The 17,290-nt window shown below is 49.5% G+C and overlaps 7 protein-coding genes across 7 annotated transcripts; 4 read left to right on the forward strand and 3 right to left on the reverse strand.

The window, feature by feature from the left end:
• Positions 1–3,062: 3,062 nt before the first annotated feature.
• Positions 3,063–3,660, forward strand: BKA55DRAFT_201151 (uncharacterized protein). The gene has a single exon (XM_046185111.1). The coding sequence runs from the start codon at positions 3,253–3,255 to the stop codon at positions 3,568–3,570; it is 318 nt and encodes a 105-aa protein (XP_046043081.1). The 5' UTR covers positions 3,063–3,252; the 3' UTR covers positions 3,571–3,660.
• An 89-nt stretch (positions 3,661–3,749) lies between these two features.
• BKA55DRAFT_526050 (glycoside hydrolase superfamily) lies at positions 3,750–5,853 on the forward strand (the record flags this gene model as incomplete). Its single annotated transcript, XM_046188796.1, has 3 exons — positions 3,750–4,105; positions 4,220–4,596; positions 4,643–5,853. The coding sequence occupies 3 exons, from the start codon at positions 3,750–3,752 to the stop codon at positions 5,851–5,853; spliced, it is 1,944 nt and encodes a 647-aa protein (XP_046043082.1).
• Positions 5,854–6,548: 695 nt separating this feature from the next.
• On the reverse strand, positions 6,549–7,423 carry BKA55DRAFT_545149 (uncharacterized protein; the record flags this gene model as incomplete). Its single annotated transcript, XM_046190786.1, has 2 exons — positions 6,549–7,197; positions 7,251–7,423. 2 exons carry the CDS (start codon positions 7,421–7,423, stop codon positions 6,549–6,551), a joined length of 822 nt encoding a protein of 273 aa, XP_046043083.1.
• An 898-nt stretch (positions 7,424–8,321) lies between these two features.
• On the reverse strand, positions 8,322–9,289 carry BKA55DRAFT_696379 (uncharacterized protein; the record flags this gene model as incomplete). The annotated part of the gene is made up of 3 exons (XM_046200254.1): positions 8,322–8,586; positions 8,643–8,880; positions 8,929–9,289. The coding sequence occupies 3 exons, from the start codon at positions 9,287–9,289 to the stop codon at positions 8,322–8,324; spliced, it is 864 nt and encodes a 287-aa protein (XP_046043084.1).
• Positions 9,290–10,295: 1,006 nt separating this feature from the next.
• Positions 10,296–11,520, forward strand: BKA55DRAFT_201182 (uncharacterized protein). Its single transcript, XM_046185112.1, has 3 exons — positions 10,296–10,659; positions 10,707–11,035; positions 11,092–11,520. The coding sequence occupies exons 1-3, from the start codon at positions 10,521–10,523 to the stop codon at positions 11,323–11,325; spliced, it is 702 nt and encodes a 233-aa protein (XP_046043085.1). The 5' UTR covers positions 10,296–10,520; the 3' UTR covers positions 11,326–11,520.
• Positions 11,521–11,854: 334 nt separating this feature from the next.
• On the reverse strand, positions 11,855–14,267 carry BKA55DRAFT_696381 (WD40-repeat-containing domain protein; the record flags this gene model as incomplete). Its single annotated transcript, XM_046200255.1, has 3 exons — positions 11,855–12,633; positions 12,680–14,165; positions 14,220–14,267. The coding sequence occupies 3 exons, from the start codon at positions 14,265–14,267 to the stop codon at positions 11,855–11,857; spliced, it is 2,313 nt and encodes a 770-aa protein (XP_046043086.1).
• A 982-nt stretch (positions 14,268–15,249) lies between these two features.
• Positions 15,250–17,259, forward strand: BKA55DRAFT_582854 (WD40-repeat-containing domain protein). Its single transcript, XM_046194145.1, has 4 exons — positions 15,250–15,867; positions 15,915–15,954; positions 16,001–16,096; positions 16,144–17,259. The coding sequence occupies exons 1-4, from the start codon at positions 15,717–15,719 to the stop codon at positions 16,913–16,915; spliced, it is 1,059 nt and encodes a 352-aa protein (XP_046043087.1). The 5' UTR covers positions 15,250–15,716; the 3' UTR covers positions 16,916–17,259.
• Positions 17,260–17,290: the final 31 nt, after the last annotated feature.

A 17,290-nucleotide genomic window follows, 5' to 3' on the forward strand; every position in this document is an offset into this window, starting at 1 on the left:
GATGAATGTTTTGTTTGTGAAGTCTTTAAAGATGAGTGTTCAATTGAGCTTTTGCAGGATCTTTGTGTATGATCACAGAAGAATTATGAGAATGAAGAGGATAAAAGTCATGTCTTACACGCTGTAAGGCTACATATATATCATCGTGATGCCGCATCTACACATGGATGATGTCAACATCTTCATCGTCGCCATGACATCACTCTTTGCACGTCGCACGAGATCCAACCATCATCAATACAATCTACATCGCGTTTGTTGCAGAAATCACTGTATATTGACTCTGTTGGAGGCGAAATCGATCGATAAAGATATTCAGTGGATGAGATATGTGGAACGGACATCGGAGTTTTGCTCCGCGTGAGAGCTCGTTGGTTGGTGTTGTGGAGGAAGGCCCTTGTAGATAACGTCATATGTGCTTGGCTACGTGAGATTCTGTGTATGCTTATTTGTTTTACTGTGCGGTGCCGGGATTGAAGATGAAGATGGGGAGATTTGCTTGAGGGCTAACTGGTGTTGATTCAAGAGCCGGTCACATGAGCGGTTTTTCCTCATATCCTGGGTGTATAGAATTCCATGGAAAGTGTCGCGTGCTGTATTTCCTTGTTCTTTGAGTCGGTGCACGATCTAGATCTTGTTGCCGATCGGAAGAGGCTATTGTGATTGGTGGTTTTTACGTTGGTGATGCTTAAAATGGTGTTGTTGACAGCTAGCCAATTAGAACACACTTCTTGCAACGACAACCGTGAAGCTAGAACATGTATTCCACTAGAATGGGTGAATGTCAGTTTGGTATTCCTCATGATTTCAGATCGTGTAGCACATATACCCTCCATGAACTCAAGGGTGCTGCAACAGTCTTGTAAGATGTCCGGCACCTCGGGCTCGGACAGACGATGAGAGGATGCGACTCGTCCAACTGCAAGTCATCCAAGCTCACCTGTAGTTAGGCCAACCCATTCCTTCCCGTCGAAACCTGGGACATCTACTGAAGAAGTGTGTGCGCTCCGAGCACAAAGTCCACAAGCTGTTCTAGGGCGGCGCCTTAGAGATGAGGATGGCCATGCGATGTCTATGAGAGCGCAGTATAAACATGAAGATCTATTTCCATCCCAGGCAAGGGCAACCAATTGTGTTATTCATGTAGTAGACTGCGACTGACAAGCGTCGATTGACTGATACCAGCATTGAGGGATAGATGTACTGGAAACACCCTTGCACGTAGTATCTTATGCGCAATGGCAGCCTCACAGATGTCTGAAGTAATGCGACAGACCCGAATAGGTTTGCGACATGGCTTGAAAAAGATTTGTGGTGCTTCCGACATTAGGCGGCGCACTGGTTTTTTGTTGTGAGGATGTGGTGTTACTGGTATCGCTTCATAGCCTTCGGAGTTCAGCTTCGTGATCGTGGCAGCACAACAAAGATATAACAAAACATATTGGGCGACAGCGCCGAGTCGACAGTCCTCCATTAAGTAGCGTAATAAACATTTTCTCATCAGACTGGCGTTATTCGCCCACTTACGCTGAACATCATGATGTTGTTCCAATTGAAGTCACTTACCCTGCATCTTTCGACGAGGCGCCTCAACTGGAACTCTCTGAACGCGTAAAGCAAAGCCAGTCAGCCAGTTCAAGCCCCTCAGCTGTCAAGGGATGCAATATTGAGTACTTTGACGTCAATGCAAGACATTTTCGTACTTTGTGCACCTCTGGCTTGCGCCTTAATGACGATGTACTTATTGATCGTGTAACGTTTCACGACAGCCTCTCGTACAGCTGAATCGCGATCAAGACTCAGCACCCGAATCAAGGGATTCCGTCAACAACCGGAGATGGGCTTTTTACGAACCTCGGTCTCAGAAATAGGGGTCTCGACCTTGACATTCCTCAAATGTCATTTCCTTTTTTAAGCCTCAAGGGTCCATGGCTAATTCCATTTTCAGCCACCAGCGACCATTTTAAGTCACGAGCATACCACCAATTCAGCCTTAAAGCAACAGCTGCAATTTGCTGACAGGTCCGGCACTGAGACTATTTAATTGTTAGGCGTCTCTGCTTACAGGGAGTAAGAATTGTCTCAGTCAAATATGGTGGGGGTTGTCATAATCGTCGATGAGCAGCTAACGAATTCTTATCGGCTGAAGCACAGAGCTTTTTGATCGACCAACAGTGTCGCATAAAAAGCCTCTTGGGCGAGGATCGCCGATAAACAAAAAAGTGTCGCACCAGGGAGACAGTAAAACTGGGAAGAATACCGGGTCACAGAGGATCCTTTAATCTGCCAATTGTGGTACATAAACAAGATAACAAAATACAAGAATTTTCCGTGATTAAATTTGCGAAAATAGCGCTTGGAAGCTGGTTAATATGATGGCATGTTGGTGGTAGCTGTGCCGCTGGTGATTATGATGGTGATAAATTAATATTATGGCGACGCCACATGTCGAAACCCGTCTTGCATCGATCAATTGCGGCTGTCACCTTGGCTGCATTCATCACCAGCCTCATGACTTTCAGACATTTCTCTTTCTGTTTGTTTTGGTTAATCACTGGATAGTCACAGCTGAATTCTCAGTGATCCTCTTCGTCTCCCTTCTCTGTAACCCTGGAGGTTCCATATTGATCGTCAATCGACAGGCTAAAGTCGTATTTTGCAGGGGGATATAATCCAGACCCAACTGTGCCATGCTCATACAGGATTGACCCTCGTCGCTTGTTTGAGTTTTACGATGAGGCCATTGTTAGCAAATTAAGAATTGATTGGGGGTTTACGTGGTCATTCATGTACAATACGAAGTGGTGAGATGGGAATAGACGGCGATTAACAACAAAGAAGTTCGTCTTGGACTGAGACAGTTTCCGAATATAGATCAAGGTTCTGAGGACGCGCACGCATCCATCATAAGATGGAGTTAGCCTGACCAAGTCAAGACAAGTTCAACCCCGTGTTGATGATCTCACACACCACTAGAGGATTTTCCAACCTCGTGTCTGCCGTTGCACCCGTTTTGAAGGAGGCTGTGCAATGAACCCGTTTTCTAAAGCGACATTTGCAATTGCTATTGAGTCTTGATCGAATATACAATCTCAATGACAATTTTTGTTAATTTACAATCAAATATGTCTTGTATTATCAACGTGGTAATGGTCTTGGCCTTGGTTCCAGAACATCTGCGTCACGGGTCCCGCCTTGGCTGGAATACTAGGGGCCGGTTGCCGGGGAGTCCAGGGCGGAACACCCGCTAAAATGGGAAATTCCAGGTTATCGGTCCGCATCCGGTCTGGCTCCCCAGTCAAGCCAGTGTCTACCTGCCCCCTCATTCGCTCCTTCCAACTGGGCCGTTACAGTTGCAGCAACGATTCATTGACTCTCTGGGCTCTTTCTACTCTTGTCCTCGTCACTCCGTCTTTTTTTCTCTCTCTCTCCAGCTCCATCTCTCTCAATAACAAGTCAAAAGAAAGACTCGGGTCGGTCGGTCTTTTTTATTCCACTCGCTCAACTTGTTTGTTCCTTGTGCTTCTCCAACTCTCTCGTTTCAACTGCAAATTATATCTCGCCGATTGATCCACCTTCTTCCAAGGTGATCCCCTTGAGGCGGCGCGCCCGCTGCTGGCATCATCGATCCTCTTGGCACTACCTGCTCTCGAGTCGTTACCTTATCGCTATCTTTATCAGTGTCACACTGCTTGAACCTGCCTGCTCCTCCGCCTGGATCCAGATTTAATACCCAACCATTACCCACAATGCAGAACTACCACGGGGATCCCTATGAGAGCGAACCGCTCGACTCTCATAATCACTACGATTCCTCTCCCCGAAGACCCATCCCTCCTCCCCATAGTTACTCACCTTCGGCTGCCCACTACGACGCCCCCCCGAGATCAAACCATCCAAGCGCACATCCCGATTCTTCATACAGCCGTGTCCAAGGTGGCTACGACGACTATTCCTCCCACGCTCGCTCAGTTTCGCCTTCGCCGTACGCAGGATCCGCTGGTTACGATAGTCCTCGACGACCATCGCCTCAACAAAACGACCACGCTTATTACGGCAACCAAGGCTACAATAACTACGGAGGTGGCGGCGGTGGACATATGGGGTATGATCACCCAAACTCCCATACTACACCCGGCGCAGACAATTTTGGAACGTCAGCATCTGGTGGTATGGCAGGAATTGCTCATAACGTTGCTGACCGTAATCCTCGCTATAGTGGCATAGGCGCAATGGAACACTCCAACTTGCCCCCGCCTCCATCGCGGACTCAGCAAAACCCGTATGGCGGAAACGGAGGCTACGATTCGCCTCGCGGGCCACCATCGGCTGCAACATCTCACTTCAACGGTAGCGATCCCTACGTCGATAACCCATACCCCGGATACACGAATTCGCGGCACGGCAGCGACAACCTTGGCGTAGTGAATCCTAACGAGATCGCCGACGATGGAGACGACGGACTCGTGTATGGAAAGAGCCAAAGGAACTCAATGCTTAGCCTTTCCCATTCCGACCGCGCGAAGAAGGGTGCCTCTGCAACTGCTGCTGCGGTTGGAGGTGGTGCGGCTACTGGCGGCCTTTTGGGTGGACGAGGTCAGTATTTGTCTGCCAAGTGCGCGCATTTGCTAATCCATTGCAGGCGGAAGTTACGAGATGAAGGGGTCACGGGAAAAGCCTTACGGTTACAGCTCAGCGGATAAGGACCCTAAGAGGAGTAAGAGGTGCAAGTGGCTCATCATCATCCTCGTATTCCTCATCATCGTTGGTGCTATTGTTGGTGGTGTCGTCGGTGGCATGCTGAACAATGGCAAGAAAGACGAAAGTGCAGCGGACTTGGGAGAGTCAGCTAAGGACGACACGAAGAAGAATGGCGATCTCGGCAAAAACAGCGCAGAGATCAAGGACCTTCTCAACAATCCCGACCTTCACAGAGTCTTTCCCGGCATGGACTACACCCCTCTCAACTCGCAGTATCCCGACTGCATGCATAACCCGCCTTCTCAGAACAACATTACTCGCGATGTCGCCGTGTTGGGTCAGCTTACCAACAAGATTCGACTGTACGGAACCGATTGCAACCAAACTCAGATGTTGATTCATGCTCTCGACCGATTGGAACTCAAGGACACCAAGATCTGGATGGGTGTTTGGCTTGACAAGAACGAGACAACCAACGATCGACAGATGGCACAAATGTGGGATATCCTGGATGAGTATGGTGATGATCCTTTTGAGGGTATCATCATTGCCAACGAAATTCTTTTCCGTGAGGAGATGAACATCACCACATTGGCCAAGATCTTGGACGATACTCGTACGAAGCTCGATAAGAAGGGCCTCAAGCTTCCTGTTGCTACCTCTGATTTGGGTGATGACTGGACATCTGAGCTTGCGACGGACAGTGACTATATCATGGCCAACATTCATCCCTTCTTCGCCGGAGTCGAGGCATCTGAGGCTGCCGCTTGGACATCCAACTTCTGGAAGACCAACAATGGAGATTTCTGGAAGACGGACAAGAAGAAGAACATCATTTCGGAGACAGGCTGGCCTACCGGAGGCGGCACCAACTGTGGCCAAGCCACGACCTGTACCAAAGGATCAGTTGCTGGTATCGATGAGCTCAACACCTTCATGGAGGACTGGGTTTGCCAATCTCTTAAGAACGGTACCAGCTACTTCTGGTTCGAGGCATTTGACGAGCCTTGGAAGGAGAGGTACAACACCAAGGGCAAGAACTGGGAGGACAAATGGGGTCTGTTGACAGCCGACCGTGAGCTCAAGAAGGGAGTCAAGATTCCCGACTGCGACGGCAAGACGATCCAGGACTACAGCATGTTTTCTTCATAAATGACTTGATGCATTCATGACATTCCTCAGCGACGATTGATGCCTGAGTTTATGTTAGCTCTGCGGATGCGAGGGCATGCATTGGATATACCCATCATCACCTCAACACTCAGCATTTAATGTCTTATCACGGACCGGAGTTACGGAGTATTAGGGAAAACAGGTAAAATGTTATGCCTGTTTATATATATATTGTTTCGGATACGCCTGGCACGGTTGTTTTCGTAGACGATGGAAATGGATGGCTGGCTTATTGTAACGATTCGCGATTGCGAGAGTATATAGTTGATGGAGGAACGGCTAGGACAAACAATACAAGTATTGGCTCAATGATTGATGCGCGATTTGATGAATTGATCTGTGATGTAAAGCATTGGTCTTTGATGCAATGTATTGATCTGTGATGTACCTAATTGATGGGTATCTTGCCCAAAGGCGCTATGTATTCGTGTCGTCGTTAGTCGTTACAGCTATATAGCAAAGCAAGATGTTTATGTGCTTCAATGTGTCTCGTCTCCCAAGCATTCGTGCCAGCAATCGCCCAAGTATTTATTCCCAGCAACCATCGCAAGCATTAATCATACTCATGAATACTCCTCATCTCCTTCTCCCGTCGCAGACCTCCATCCTATCTCCCATCGCAACCCTCAATTCTCCTTTCATCGCAGACCTCAATGCTCTTCTGTGAACCGCCTTCACATCCCAGGCTGATACGTCCCCTCCCTATCGTCCTCATCCCTTCCCTGCGTCTGACTCCTAGGCGTGAGAAGTCTGGGCTGCGGATAGGCGACACCAGGCAATCCCTCGAAGCCCTCAATGCCCTCTGTGGGGTAGTGAAACATGGTTGGAGGAACGGAAGCCGACTTGCTCATGTCAAAAGTTCCAGTCTTCATAGCGTCGCGCTCCTGCGTGACTGTCTCGAGTTTGTTTTCGAGAGCGGCAATCCTTCTGGCGTAGTCGCGAAGGGTGTTGATCACCTTGTCCATGTCTTCTCGCTGACTGGCGAGTTCTTGATGAACGGCGTTGTTGTTTGGGATCGAGAAGTTAAAGTTTGGGGCGGAGATGGGGGGCACTCGAGCTTGAGGCTGCGGGATTGCGCTGAAGGGTGCCTGAGTGCCATTGAAGGGATTCGGGTTGCCGTTGAAAGGACTTGGGTTAGCAGGATACGCATTCTGCGTCGCATTGACCGCAGGCCCATTCCCCATATACGGCATCTCATTAGGCGAAGGGCTCGCAACACCCATACGAGCAGTCGCAAGAAGACGACCGGTGACTTCACGCTGAAGATGAAGGCTCACCATGGAGGGGACGTCAATTCCGCACGGGGCCTTGCCGACCTTTCGTCTACACATTGTCAGTCTTGGTTCTGCAAGTCAATTGCAATTAAGAGACGGTACCTCTTCTGCATTATAGAAGCACAGGCATCTTCGAGAAGCGCACGCTTGTTTCTGTCATCAGCGTAGATGTACTCGTGTTTGCGACTTGCGCGATCGCAGACTTGCCAGAGGGCTTGGTATTCTGCTTCACGGGCTGCTCTGTCTGGCTTTGACTCTGGGGATGAGGACTCCATTGTGATTGAGAGTTGTCAATGCCAGCTTGAGTTATTGGTCTAAGATTGTAGGATCTTTGTCGCAGGTTTGATGTAATTGACTGAGTTTTGTGAGTTTGATGAAATGTTGGATGAAGGTTGACAAGAAGAGACGGAATTTATGAGAGGGAGATTGAAGAGGCTGTGAATCACTGCGCGATGCGCATTTAGGCGGGGTTTATAAAAGAGAGTGAATTGTTTAGGAGATGTTATGGCGGGTTAGAGGATAAGATGGAAGTTTTGAGGAGAGGAAGGAAAGAATTGAGAAATTGGGTAAAGGTTAGTGGAGATGAGGGAAGATGAGGAGGATGTTAGGGGACGTTTGGCAGAGAATTGAAGAGATGTGATAAAATGAGATGAAATTGACAAAGAGAGGAATTGGATAGACTTACCGGAAAGCTCAAAAGCTGCAAGAAGAAGGTGTCGGTGTTGACGGTGAGTGGTCAAGTTGGAGATGTTGATCAATTGAGAGAATGATTATGATGGTGAGGATGAAGGTTTGAGTTGAAGTAGATGAAGAAGAGAATAAAAGGGATAAAGAGGAACCTCAGGAGACCAGAAGAAAATGGTCGCGACAGTAGAATTGAAGAGCGAGGGCAGGTTACGAAGATGGTCGCTAGAAATTGATGATGATGTTGGAAGGGTTAGAAGAGATGTCGAAGATCATGAGGTGAAGCCGAGGGAAGATTGGAGAGACTGGACACGTCAAACATGAAAGAGAGATATTTTAATGATTGAAAGAGAGTTGATTAAATGAATTGAGCACAAGGAAAGAAGCCCATCAGTGAGTGCTGCGCAGTCACCAGCAATTGAAGCCCAAGACGCAGACCATCGTGAGCCTCTAACAAACACTCGTAAATTAACAATTACTAACCAACAATTAATTAATAGTAGTAGCCTCAAGCTTCTTCGCCAGCTCCTCTTCTTCATCCCCGCCCTTCTTATCCTCACCATTCTCATCATCCTTCTCAATCTCAACCTCTTCAATCACAATCCCCTTCCCTTTACCCTCCTCCTCACTCTTAGGCTTCCAATAAATACTCGTAGTCGAAAACGCACAATCAAGCCTCTCCTGCGGAAAATCACACCGTTCATACGCCTTGTGCATCCTCTCCACGTTCTCAATATGCTCATCTGCAAAGATACTGTTCCTAATTAGCACCATCCCAGTCTCACATCAACTTCAACATGCGCAACTTACTCTCCCCAATCTTCAAAACCGGTCCCAACAAACAGCGCAGGAAGTTCACCCTTCAGCGCATAGTTATAAACAGGCCTATAAAGATGAACACCAAAGAAGAGCGTCTTCTCATCAACCATCTGCGTACCCTTCGGATCGTCAAGAACGGTATGACCGATATTCTCAAGAAACTTTTTGTCGGAGGCGTTGAAGGCTGGGTCTTGGAAGAACGTCTCAATCTTTCCGCCCGTAATTTTCTCTGCTCAAATCAGCCCCGTTCATGTACAATTGATGTAAGTAAACGTACCAAGTTCTTCAACCATAATCTCAAAAGCCGCAAGTTGCGCAAACGTAGATCTCTTGCCATCAAGATTGAGCCCATCATTCGGATCAAACGTTCCAACGCCCAAATGAACCGCTTTATCAATCCCCGTCAAATGCGACGCTTTCGCCTTGACAAGTTCCCGAAGACGAGGATAAGAATACGCTTCCTCCTCCCATCTCTTCCGATGCTGCTTGTAATCCTTCTCCAAATCCTCCGGATCCCTAAGACCTTCTGTACGAGGCTTTACGTGTCTCGATGAGTGAGATTCCGCATTTTTTCGTCTGTTCTTGCGCCCCTTGCGCACGACTCTTGTCCAGTCTGAAGAATCCTGTGATGAAGACATTGTGAAGCTAATCTTGAACTTGAAGCCAAAGTCAATTCGCATAAAAGGAAATTAGCAGAAAATGAGGTGAGATGATGAGTCAATTGAGGCGATTGTGTAAAAGGTGGAGAATAATGTTGAGATGGTCACTTATATTGAGTCTCTCAATGAAGATTGTCGTGAAGACTGAGATTTTGATACTCCACAGGGCTCGGTGTGCTTCGGTGAAGACAAGGTGAGTTTAAGATGGCTAGATCTTAGTGGCGTTTTGAGTTCAATGTCTAAAACGATGGTGAATAAAACTCCGACTGGTCTGCCTTTGCCCAACTTATATAGCCCAGCGAAAACACGATTGCTATTCTTTGCGAAATATTCGTTACCACCGTCATTGCTTCCGCCTGCCATGTCACAATTGAAGACATCCGTAAGGCGCATGATTGAACCCGTGGCCAAACGAGCACAAGTTAAGGTACCTCTCGCCGAAAATGCTACGATAGCACAGAGCACAGAAACACAGCCAATCACAAGCCGTACTGATAAGAGCGACTACAGCCATCAGCTTACAGTAGTGTCTGCGTCTGTGCTCTGTGTCTCTGTGGATAAAGGATGTGACCATCTTGGCGTCTACGCGGCACTAAAGCCCCGAGCCTCAAACTATCACCAAAAAGTATCATCAGATCAACCGCGGCTACGATAGTTCATCGGCTCTCCTGATCCGATCTTTCCATGAAATGAGTCGACCTCTTTACCGTCCCCTTTTTGCAGTCTTCATTAACCGGCATATCCATCACCAACCCCCGCCCAACTACCCCATTAGATACTCTCTTTAATTGGTTGCTCTCTGAAATAAGTCTAGCGCCAGCGCTTAAAACATCTCCAGTCACAGCCCAGAAACGCCCTGTAGCCCTGTAAATCACTCATCCCATTCATCCCATTGGCCGTGTGTTCCCGTTCTGCAGCAGGGGTCACACCCTCCAAGATGCATCGTCAACGGCCTCTTACTGGGCCATCACATCCAATTCTGAGCTGGGCGGCTGCAAAAATGGCCACCCTGCGCAGTATCTGGTCTGCCTTAAGACCAGAACTCGCGGCCTCCTCATCCTCTTCCTTTTTCTCCGAAGAAATTCTGCTTTATTATAATCGTTGGTTCGTGATATTAAATGTTCGAGGCTGAGCCTTGTTCCTGTTCTTTGTCTGTTTGCTAGAAGTATCACTCCAGTTATTCACGAGATATTCTACACAAACCGCAATCATGAGGACGTCAGCATTCATCTCAGTCCTCCTGGCGACAATCGTGTCAGCACACAGCGTAATTACCTATCCCGGCTGGCGAGGAAACAACCTCATAACCAACGCAACATTTCCCTACGGCATGCAATGGATCTACCCATGTACGTCCGTCTCTCTTGTCCTTATAAACACCAATTAACATCATCAGGTGGCGGTCACAATGTCACGACAAACAGAACATACTGGCCCACAAGAGGCGGCGCTGTCGCTTTCCAGCCCGGCTGGTTCCGCGGCCACGAGACAGCCTTCGCCTACGTGAACATGGGCTTTGGCGACGACGGACCTGACGGCGGCCCAGCAAACATGACACAGCCCGTAGTCCCCATGTTCCAGATCCTTGGTCCCACCAACAATCCCTTCCCCGGAACGATTTGTCTCCCTCAGGTGCCTCTACCCAAGAACACGACCGTAAAGGCCGGTGACAAGGCTACAATCCAAGTTGTAGAACTCGCCGTCCACGGCGCAGCTCTGTACTCTGTACGTCCCCTCATCCTCCAATGTTTGTGGTCAAGGGCCTGACTAACATGCTCCAGTGCGTCGACATCATCTTCGCTGAGCCAGGAGACAAGAGAATCGCCGAAGTTAACGAGACCAACTGCTTCAACTCCACCGACATCGGTTTCGCAGAGATCTACACCATCACGACCAAACAATCCGGCTCCGACGCCTACGTTAGCGAATCCGGCGCGACACAAACCCTGCGCCAGATGAACCTGGCAGGCTGGCTACCGCTCGTGGCAGCGGGTGCCTATGCCCTGCTTGCGTGATTGTGAGACCGATATGAAGAAAAATGTACAAAGCATAATGAATGGCGTTTTTACGGGCGGGGAATTTTGGTATATCCCTGGGTTTATTTGGTACTATTGTTATATCCCTTCATTTTATTTTATAATGTTGCGGTTGTCCTGAGGGGACTAAGATATCGCACGTGGTATGGTGTTGGAGGAGCTTTATCTGCTTCATTCATTTGAGACACCGCGTTGGATGAGAATCTACGACTATTCAAGTTCATAAACTGTACTATTGATGTGATTAAATGTCGCGAGAATGAGATGTTGAGGTTTTGAGTGAGATGTAGTGAGACGATGCGTCACAATTGGGATCAATTGACAGACAGCTCTCACAACGCCACAGGCATCATAATCACCACAAAGCCATCATGTATCAAACTCTGGCAATCGTCTACCGCTAATTCTATGTATTTCTCTTCTAATTCCGTACATCCGCCGTTCCACGTCAAGCAGAACCCGTCTTGGCGCTGCAACTGCCTGCATACCCGTCACCATCATATCACATTCACGGAGCGACCTTAGCGCACTCGGCCGCGACAGATTTGACACGCTCCTCAGAGCTTCGTCCAACAGCACTCTGGATCCACCCCTTGATACCGAGATTAGCCGCCTCCGCCTGTGAAGCGGAGAGCAATGTGCCGAGCGCCACCAGGGCGCGGTATAGAACCTCTGAGTCTGTTTGACCATCGCGGGAGAGGATCGTGCCGAGAAGGATGGCGAGACGGCGACGCTGGTCGGGTGTGAGGAGGCGCTCGCGATGGACGAGCACTGAGAGGTTGATTGCTGCCGTGGTAGCAGCGATAAGGACGTTGCGATTGAACGGCCCGATGGGTTCCGAGGAAACACCAACAATGCGCTCCAGGAACGAAATGGCTTCGTCCGATTGAGCACTAACAATCGAGCGGCCATTTGCAGTGGAGAAGATATTGGCGAGGGTACGCAGACCCATCATGGCAGCGTTCTCGTTGGGAGTTTCGCCATTGGGTAGAGAGGACGCGAAAGCAAGATCAAGAAGGGAGCCAACGGTAGGGTCAGAGAACTGAGCGACGAGAGGGTACTTCGCAACGCAGCGAAGGAGATCAAGACCGGCGAGACGGTCTGAGTAGGGCCATTGTGTAAGGATGCGGACGAGAAGGGGCAGAGCGGTTTGGGGAACGGGTTTGTTAGACTCGAGCGCGGCGCGGAGTTCCGACAGAACAGACTCATCAGATGGGTTTAGAGCGGCATCTTTGCGGCCCGATGAGACCATGTTCTTGTTGACGGTGAGAATTTTGTTGAAAATGGCTGAGATTGTTAGCGATTGAACAGAGGCTGGATACATGCTTCTTACCTTCGTATTTGGCTGCTGTAATGCTGAGATAGTCCTTTTGAGGGAGCACCTTGGGCTGGGTGTTCTCACCAGGTCGGTATCGCGACTCAGTACCGAGAGGATCAGGCCCGCTAGCCTCTGAAGTTTGACCAAGAGTCGCTCCCTTGGTATTTTCAGTGATGAAGTTGGCTACGTTGTCGAGGTACGAGAGCGGTAGCTCATTGTCGCCCAAGAACTTAGTGGCTCGCTCGTAAGGGTTCTCAGAGAGGTTGTAAGGGAGCTTCAGAGGAGGCTTGCCATCCTCAATATCGACATCAAAGACGTAGTCATACATCTTCCCTTGGTACTCAACCTTCTTTCCAGTACTGGCGACAGCATCAACGACTGTACCGACGTTGACCCATTGTTGTTGGCTCATTGACCAGGTATGAGCAGTTACGTTGCCATTATCCTCCTTGATCATCTGAACCTGTCCCTCCTTGGTACCCGCCTTGGTGGTCAGGAACTCTGGGCCAGGAAGCTTCTCCTTGTTGACACCCCCGACCTGTTGCTGAGGGATCGATGACGCCTTGACGGACTCTTCGAACTCCTTGAGTGTCGCTTCATCGGCAGTACGGTCGGAACTTCGTGTAAAGACGCGGGCAATACTATCGCTGGCACCCGTAACGATGTCGCCGGTCTCGGGGTTGGCAGCCACAGTCCATACCGAAATGGCGGGATGTGTGATTGTCTGTACACATTCGGTACCCTTCCATATCCTGACGGTGCGATCCTCACCCGAACTGACCAGCTCACCTGTCGGGAGACTGGCCAAACTGTAAACAAAGCTTTCGTGTCCATGCAGCTCGGCGACTTGTTGACCATTCAGCTTCCATAGGCGGATTGTTCCGTCGTTGCTTGCGCTCGCAATGTCTGCACCACTGGGATGACCGTTGGGTACACGACAGAGAGCGCGGACAACGTCAGGTGTGTAGATGGTAGAGCTTGGCGACACCTCGCCGGCGGTGGACTGCCGCAGGTCAAAGATACGGATGCTCTTGTCGGCGCAACCAGTCACTACTGTGTGCTCATCAAATGCAACAACGCTCCAGACCGCCATGCTTTCATGACCGCTCAACGAGAGCTCTGTTTCCCATTTCTGAGGACTCCATACACGCGCCTGACCATCCCAGCCGCCTGATACCAAGTATTTCCCGTCGGGTGAGACGTCGAGCGTGCAAACGTTGTGAGAATGACCGATTAAAAGGCGTTCGGCGTTATCGGAGCTGGAAGCTTTGGGGGACTTGACTTCGATGATAGTATCCTTACCACCAGAGACAACATAGCCGTCTGGATGCTCACTGGACGGAGGAAAGAAGGAGATCGAGTTGACGTATTCGGAACCACGGCTCAGCAGGGTTGCGTCGAAGTTCGGAGGAGATGCTTGGGTGCGGCGCCATACGCGGACGCTGCAATCGCGGGAGGCGGTTAAGACGGTATCGGGAGAGGGGAAGGTTGCGGCTCGAACCTATCGATCCGTTAGTGTTTCGAGATGCAGAGAATATCGCCTAATAATGCCTACATCGGATTCGTGCCCGACCAATTGCGCCGACAGTTTGAAGTCGGTCATTTTTCTGGAGGTTTTGATGGATGGATGGATGATGAGAGTACGTGACACTGCTGAATGCAGTGGAGGGGAGAGCTTGATGAATGACTGGATGATGATGCAACAGGGTCAAGAAAGAGAACGGCCTGCTATCTCTCCAAACAAGGGTAACGCCAACGACAAAAACTGAATCACAGAGTAGGAGGAAATTGGATCGTCAAAAAGCCATCAAAGAAACGTGACAAATCGTAGAGTTGATTGTTGGTCAGTAATGGAAGCTGATCGATTGATTGCCCCTTCCCGTCGGATCTGTCCCGTCCAGCTTAAGCCACAATGCGTCACTAAGCACCAGCCACCTCCACTTGGCCGGGCATATCGCTCGGGCTTTGATGTCGTGAACAATCGGGCATTATTGCTTCACATTTAAGCATATGTAGGTTAAATTTGGAATGCTGCATGGTAAGATAAGTCATTGTTCTACCGTTATGGTGATACTGCTTTAGCAAGCTTTGGGCAGAAATAGCTGGTGAGAAGACTCAGGACACGCAGTATATCTTGCGTCGGATTCCGGTCCTTTTCTCAACGCTGTACGCTGGACCAAAGGAAGCCCGACACACGCAGACACCTTCAGACTACTATTTCTCTGTCTCATAAACAATTCCTTGTCCTCTACCATCAATATCTTTGTCTCTCAAGTCCAAGTCATATCATATTGCAGCCCCTAGGGGAGGCAATAAAACTTAGGACTTCAATCCTAGATGATAAAAAGACTTAGGTAAGTTAGCCTAAATTTAGGGGCCTTGTCAATGAGTTTATTTTGGCACCCTCTTCTAGAGTCTGAAGTTTTCTTGCTCCCTGGGGAGCCCCCAATTGTACCCCGCTTTGTGGCGGTGCCCACCGGAAAGAAGACCCCCGTCGTGTAACCCCGCCGCTGCTCAAGTCGGGCAAGCGTGACCCTGTCATTTTGAATGCGCGTTGCCGTTTCCTTCCCTGTCCAACCTGTTTCGCCCTCCCCATCTTCGCAAATATTTGGCAGATTCATCACCGCCCTCCTTTTACCTCCTCTTCCTCTCTCCCCTCTCCTTTCTCTTCTCAAGGGGGTTCGCTTTGGGGGCAACATTCACGCTTCTCTGACCTCACGACACGGCCCGATACAATCACGACCTTAACGTTTCGATTCTCCATCTCTTTCCTTTAAGTTTTGGGTTCGTCATTGTCATTTGCTCGAGAAAGACGCTCCACACTTCTGCGACGACACGCGACAACCTCTGCCACGAGTCACGATCCAAACCACTCTTAACGACGCATACGACTGTTACGGCCTCTCTCATTTCCCATTTTGACAGTCTCGATTAATATCGGGTATCTCGCTACTCTCTAGACCGACATCGAATACTACAATTGGCCGCAATTGGCTAGATTTCCATCAACAAACCGATTCCCCGCTCGTCTTCACTTCTCAATTCTGTCGCAATGGCTTCCGAACCTCGACAATACCATCCTCTGACCTGCCACGGTCATTCTCGACCCGTCCCTCACATCGCCTTCTCTACCTTTGAGAAGGAAAATGAGAAGGAAATCGAGAAGAAGCCCGACACCTACTATCTGATCTCAGCCTGCAAAGGTGCGTCAATGTCCTGTCTCAGCAGAGCGCATATTGACATGACTTAGATGGCAACCCCATGCTTCGAAACGGGATCACCGGCGACTGGTAGGTCACCATCAACTGGATCTAATAGCTCCTCTGACTTGCATAGGATTGGCACTTTCATCGGGCACAAGGGTGCTGTTTGGCAGGCTAGACTGAGCCCTGATACCTGCAATGCAGCGACTGCATCGGCCGACTTCACAGCGTGAGTACTCCGCATCACGAAACCCGACGTCGCTTACATTTACATAGCAAAATTTGGGACACCTACTCCGGCGAGTTGCTCTATACTCTGCAGCACGATCACATTGTCCGTGCCATTGCCTACCCCCCTGACAACTCCGACCTCATCGCGACTGGTGGCTTCGAGAAGAAGCTGCGTATCTTTGATCTCTCAGAGCTCTCGTCCACTGGGTCCCCTGCTACAATCCCCGCTTCCGCTGGCTTCGAGATCGGCGAAGGCGTTCATACTGGTTCAATCAAGTTCATTTGCTGGACCCAGGACCCAAACATTGTTGTGACAGCATCCGACAAGACAATCCGATGGCTCGACCTGCCTAGCCGAGCTTGCATTCGACACGAAGTTCTTGATGGAGACATCAAGTCTTGTGAGATGGTGTCACTGGCTCCCCAGTATGCCTCCACTACCGACATTGGCGGCGGATTGCCAGTTCTCGCTGTTGCTGCTGGAAAGACGGCGTACTTCTGGGGTGGCCGTAATGCTATGGATGAGCTCAAGCGCATTCCTCTGAACTATACCATCGCCAGTGTTTCGCTCGATCTCAAGGGTCGCAAGCTAGTTGTCGGCGAGGAGCCCGGCACATGGGCCAAGGTTATCCGATACGACGATGGAAAGGAACTTGACGTACACAAAGGACACCACGGACCTATATGGTCAATTGCATTCTCGCCTGATGGCAAGCTTTATGCTACAGGATCGGAGGATGGTACCATCAAGCTTTGGAAGAATTGTGAGGGCTTCTATGGGCTCTGGCGCGGAGGCGGAGAGAAAGTTGCAGAATAGGAGCGCAGACTGATCTCTACATCCACGGACAATTCGGAGGCGGATGCTAAGTCCGAGTTCTCGTTTACTACAAAGGGTAGCAAGCGTGACATGGCCAGTCGTGCGAGTCTTGGACGCTCAAGCAGGACTGGGGGCAGCGAGCAGTCATACCGAACAGGCAGTCCTCCTGGCTACCTGTTCAACCATCACTGGTGAGCTTGTTGACAGATGATATACACATGAGGAAGGGAGATTGAGAAGTTTTCTATGTTAGACACGACACAGTTTAGTGGAGATGGCCTCAGAGGCCGATGATGAGGGCAACAGATTAAATACCTATCTACAGACGCTTTAATACAATAGTGTACTATCATCTGACTATCTATCCAGTCCGTC

The sequence above is a fragment of the Fusarium redolens genome, assembly GCF_020744475.1.
Source record: "Fusarium redolens strain MPI-CAGE-AT-0023 chromosome Unknown BKA55scaffold_22, whole genome shotgun sequence".
NCBI lineage: Eukaryota > Fungi > Ascomycota > Sordariomycetes > Hypocreales > Nectriaceae > Fusarium > Fusarium redolens.

Bases quoted from the DNA above. Each gene is read 5' to 3' on its own strand.
- BKA55DRAFT_201151 (XM_046185111.1), top strand. From the start codon at position 3,253: ATGGGAAATTCCAGGTTATCGGTCCGCATCCGGTCTGGCTCCCCAGTC.
- BKA55DRAFT_201182 (XM_046185112.1), top strand. From the start codon at position 10,521: ATGAGGACGTCAGCATTCATCTCAGTCCTCCTGGCGACAATCGTGTCA. The intron at 10,660-10,706 runs GTACGTCCGTCT...TAACATCATCAG, and splicing joins CATGCAATGGATCTACCCAT to GTGGCGGTCACAATGTCACG. The intron at 11,036-11,091 runs GTACGTCCCCTC...AACATGCTCCAG, and splicing joins ACGGCGCAGCTCTGTACTCT to TGCGTCGACATCATCTTCGC.
- BKA55DRAFT_582854 (XM_046194145.1), top strand. From the start codon at position 15,717: ATGGCTTCCGAACCTCGACAATACCATCCTCTGACCTGCCACGGTCAT. The intron at 15,868-15,914 runs GTGCGTCAATGT...GACATGACTTAG, and splicing joins TCTGATCTCAGCCTGCAAAG to ATGGCAACCCCATGCTTCGA. The intron at 16,097-16,143 runs GTGAGTACTCCG...ACATTTACATAG, and splicing joins GCATCGGCCGACTTCACAGC to CAAAATTTGGGACACCTACT.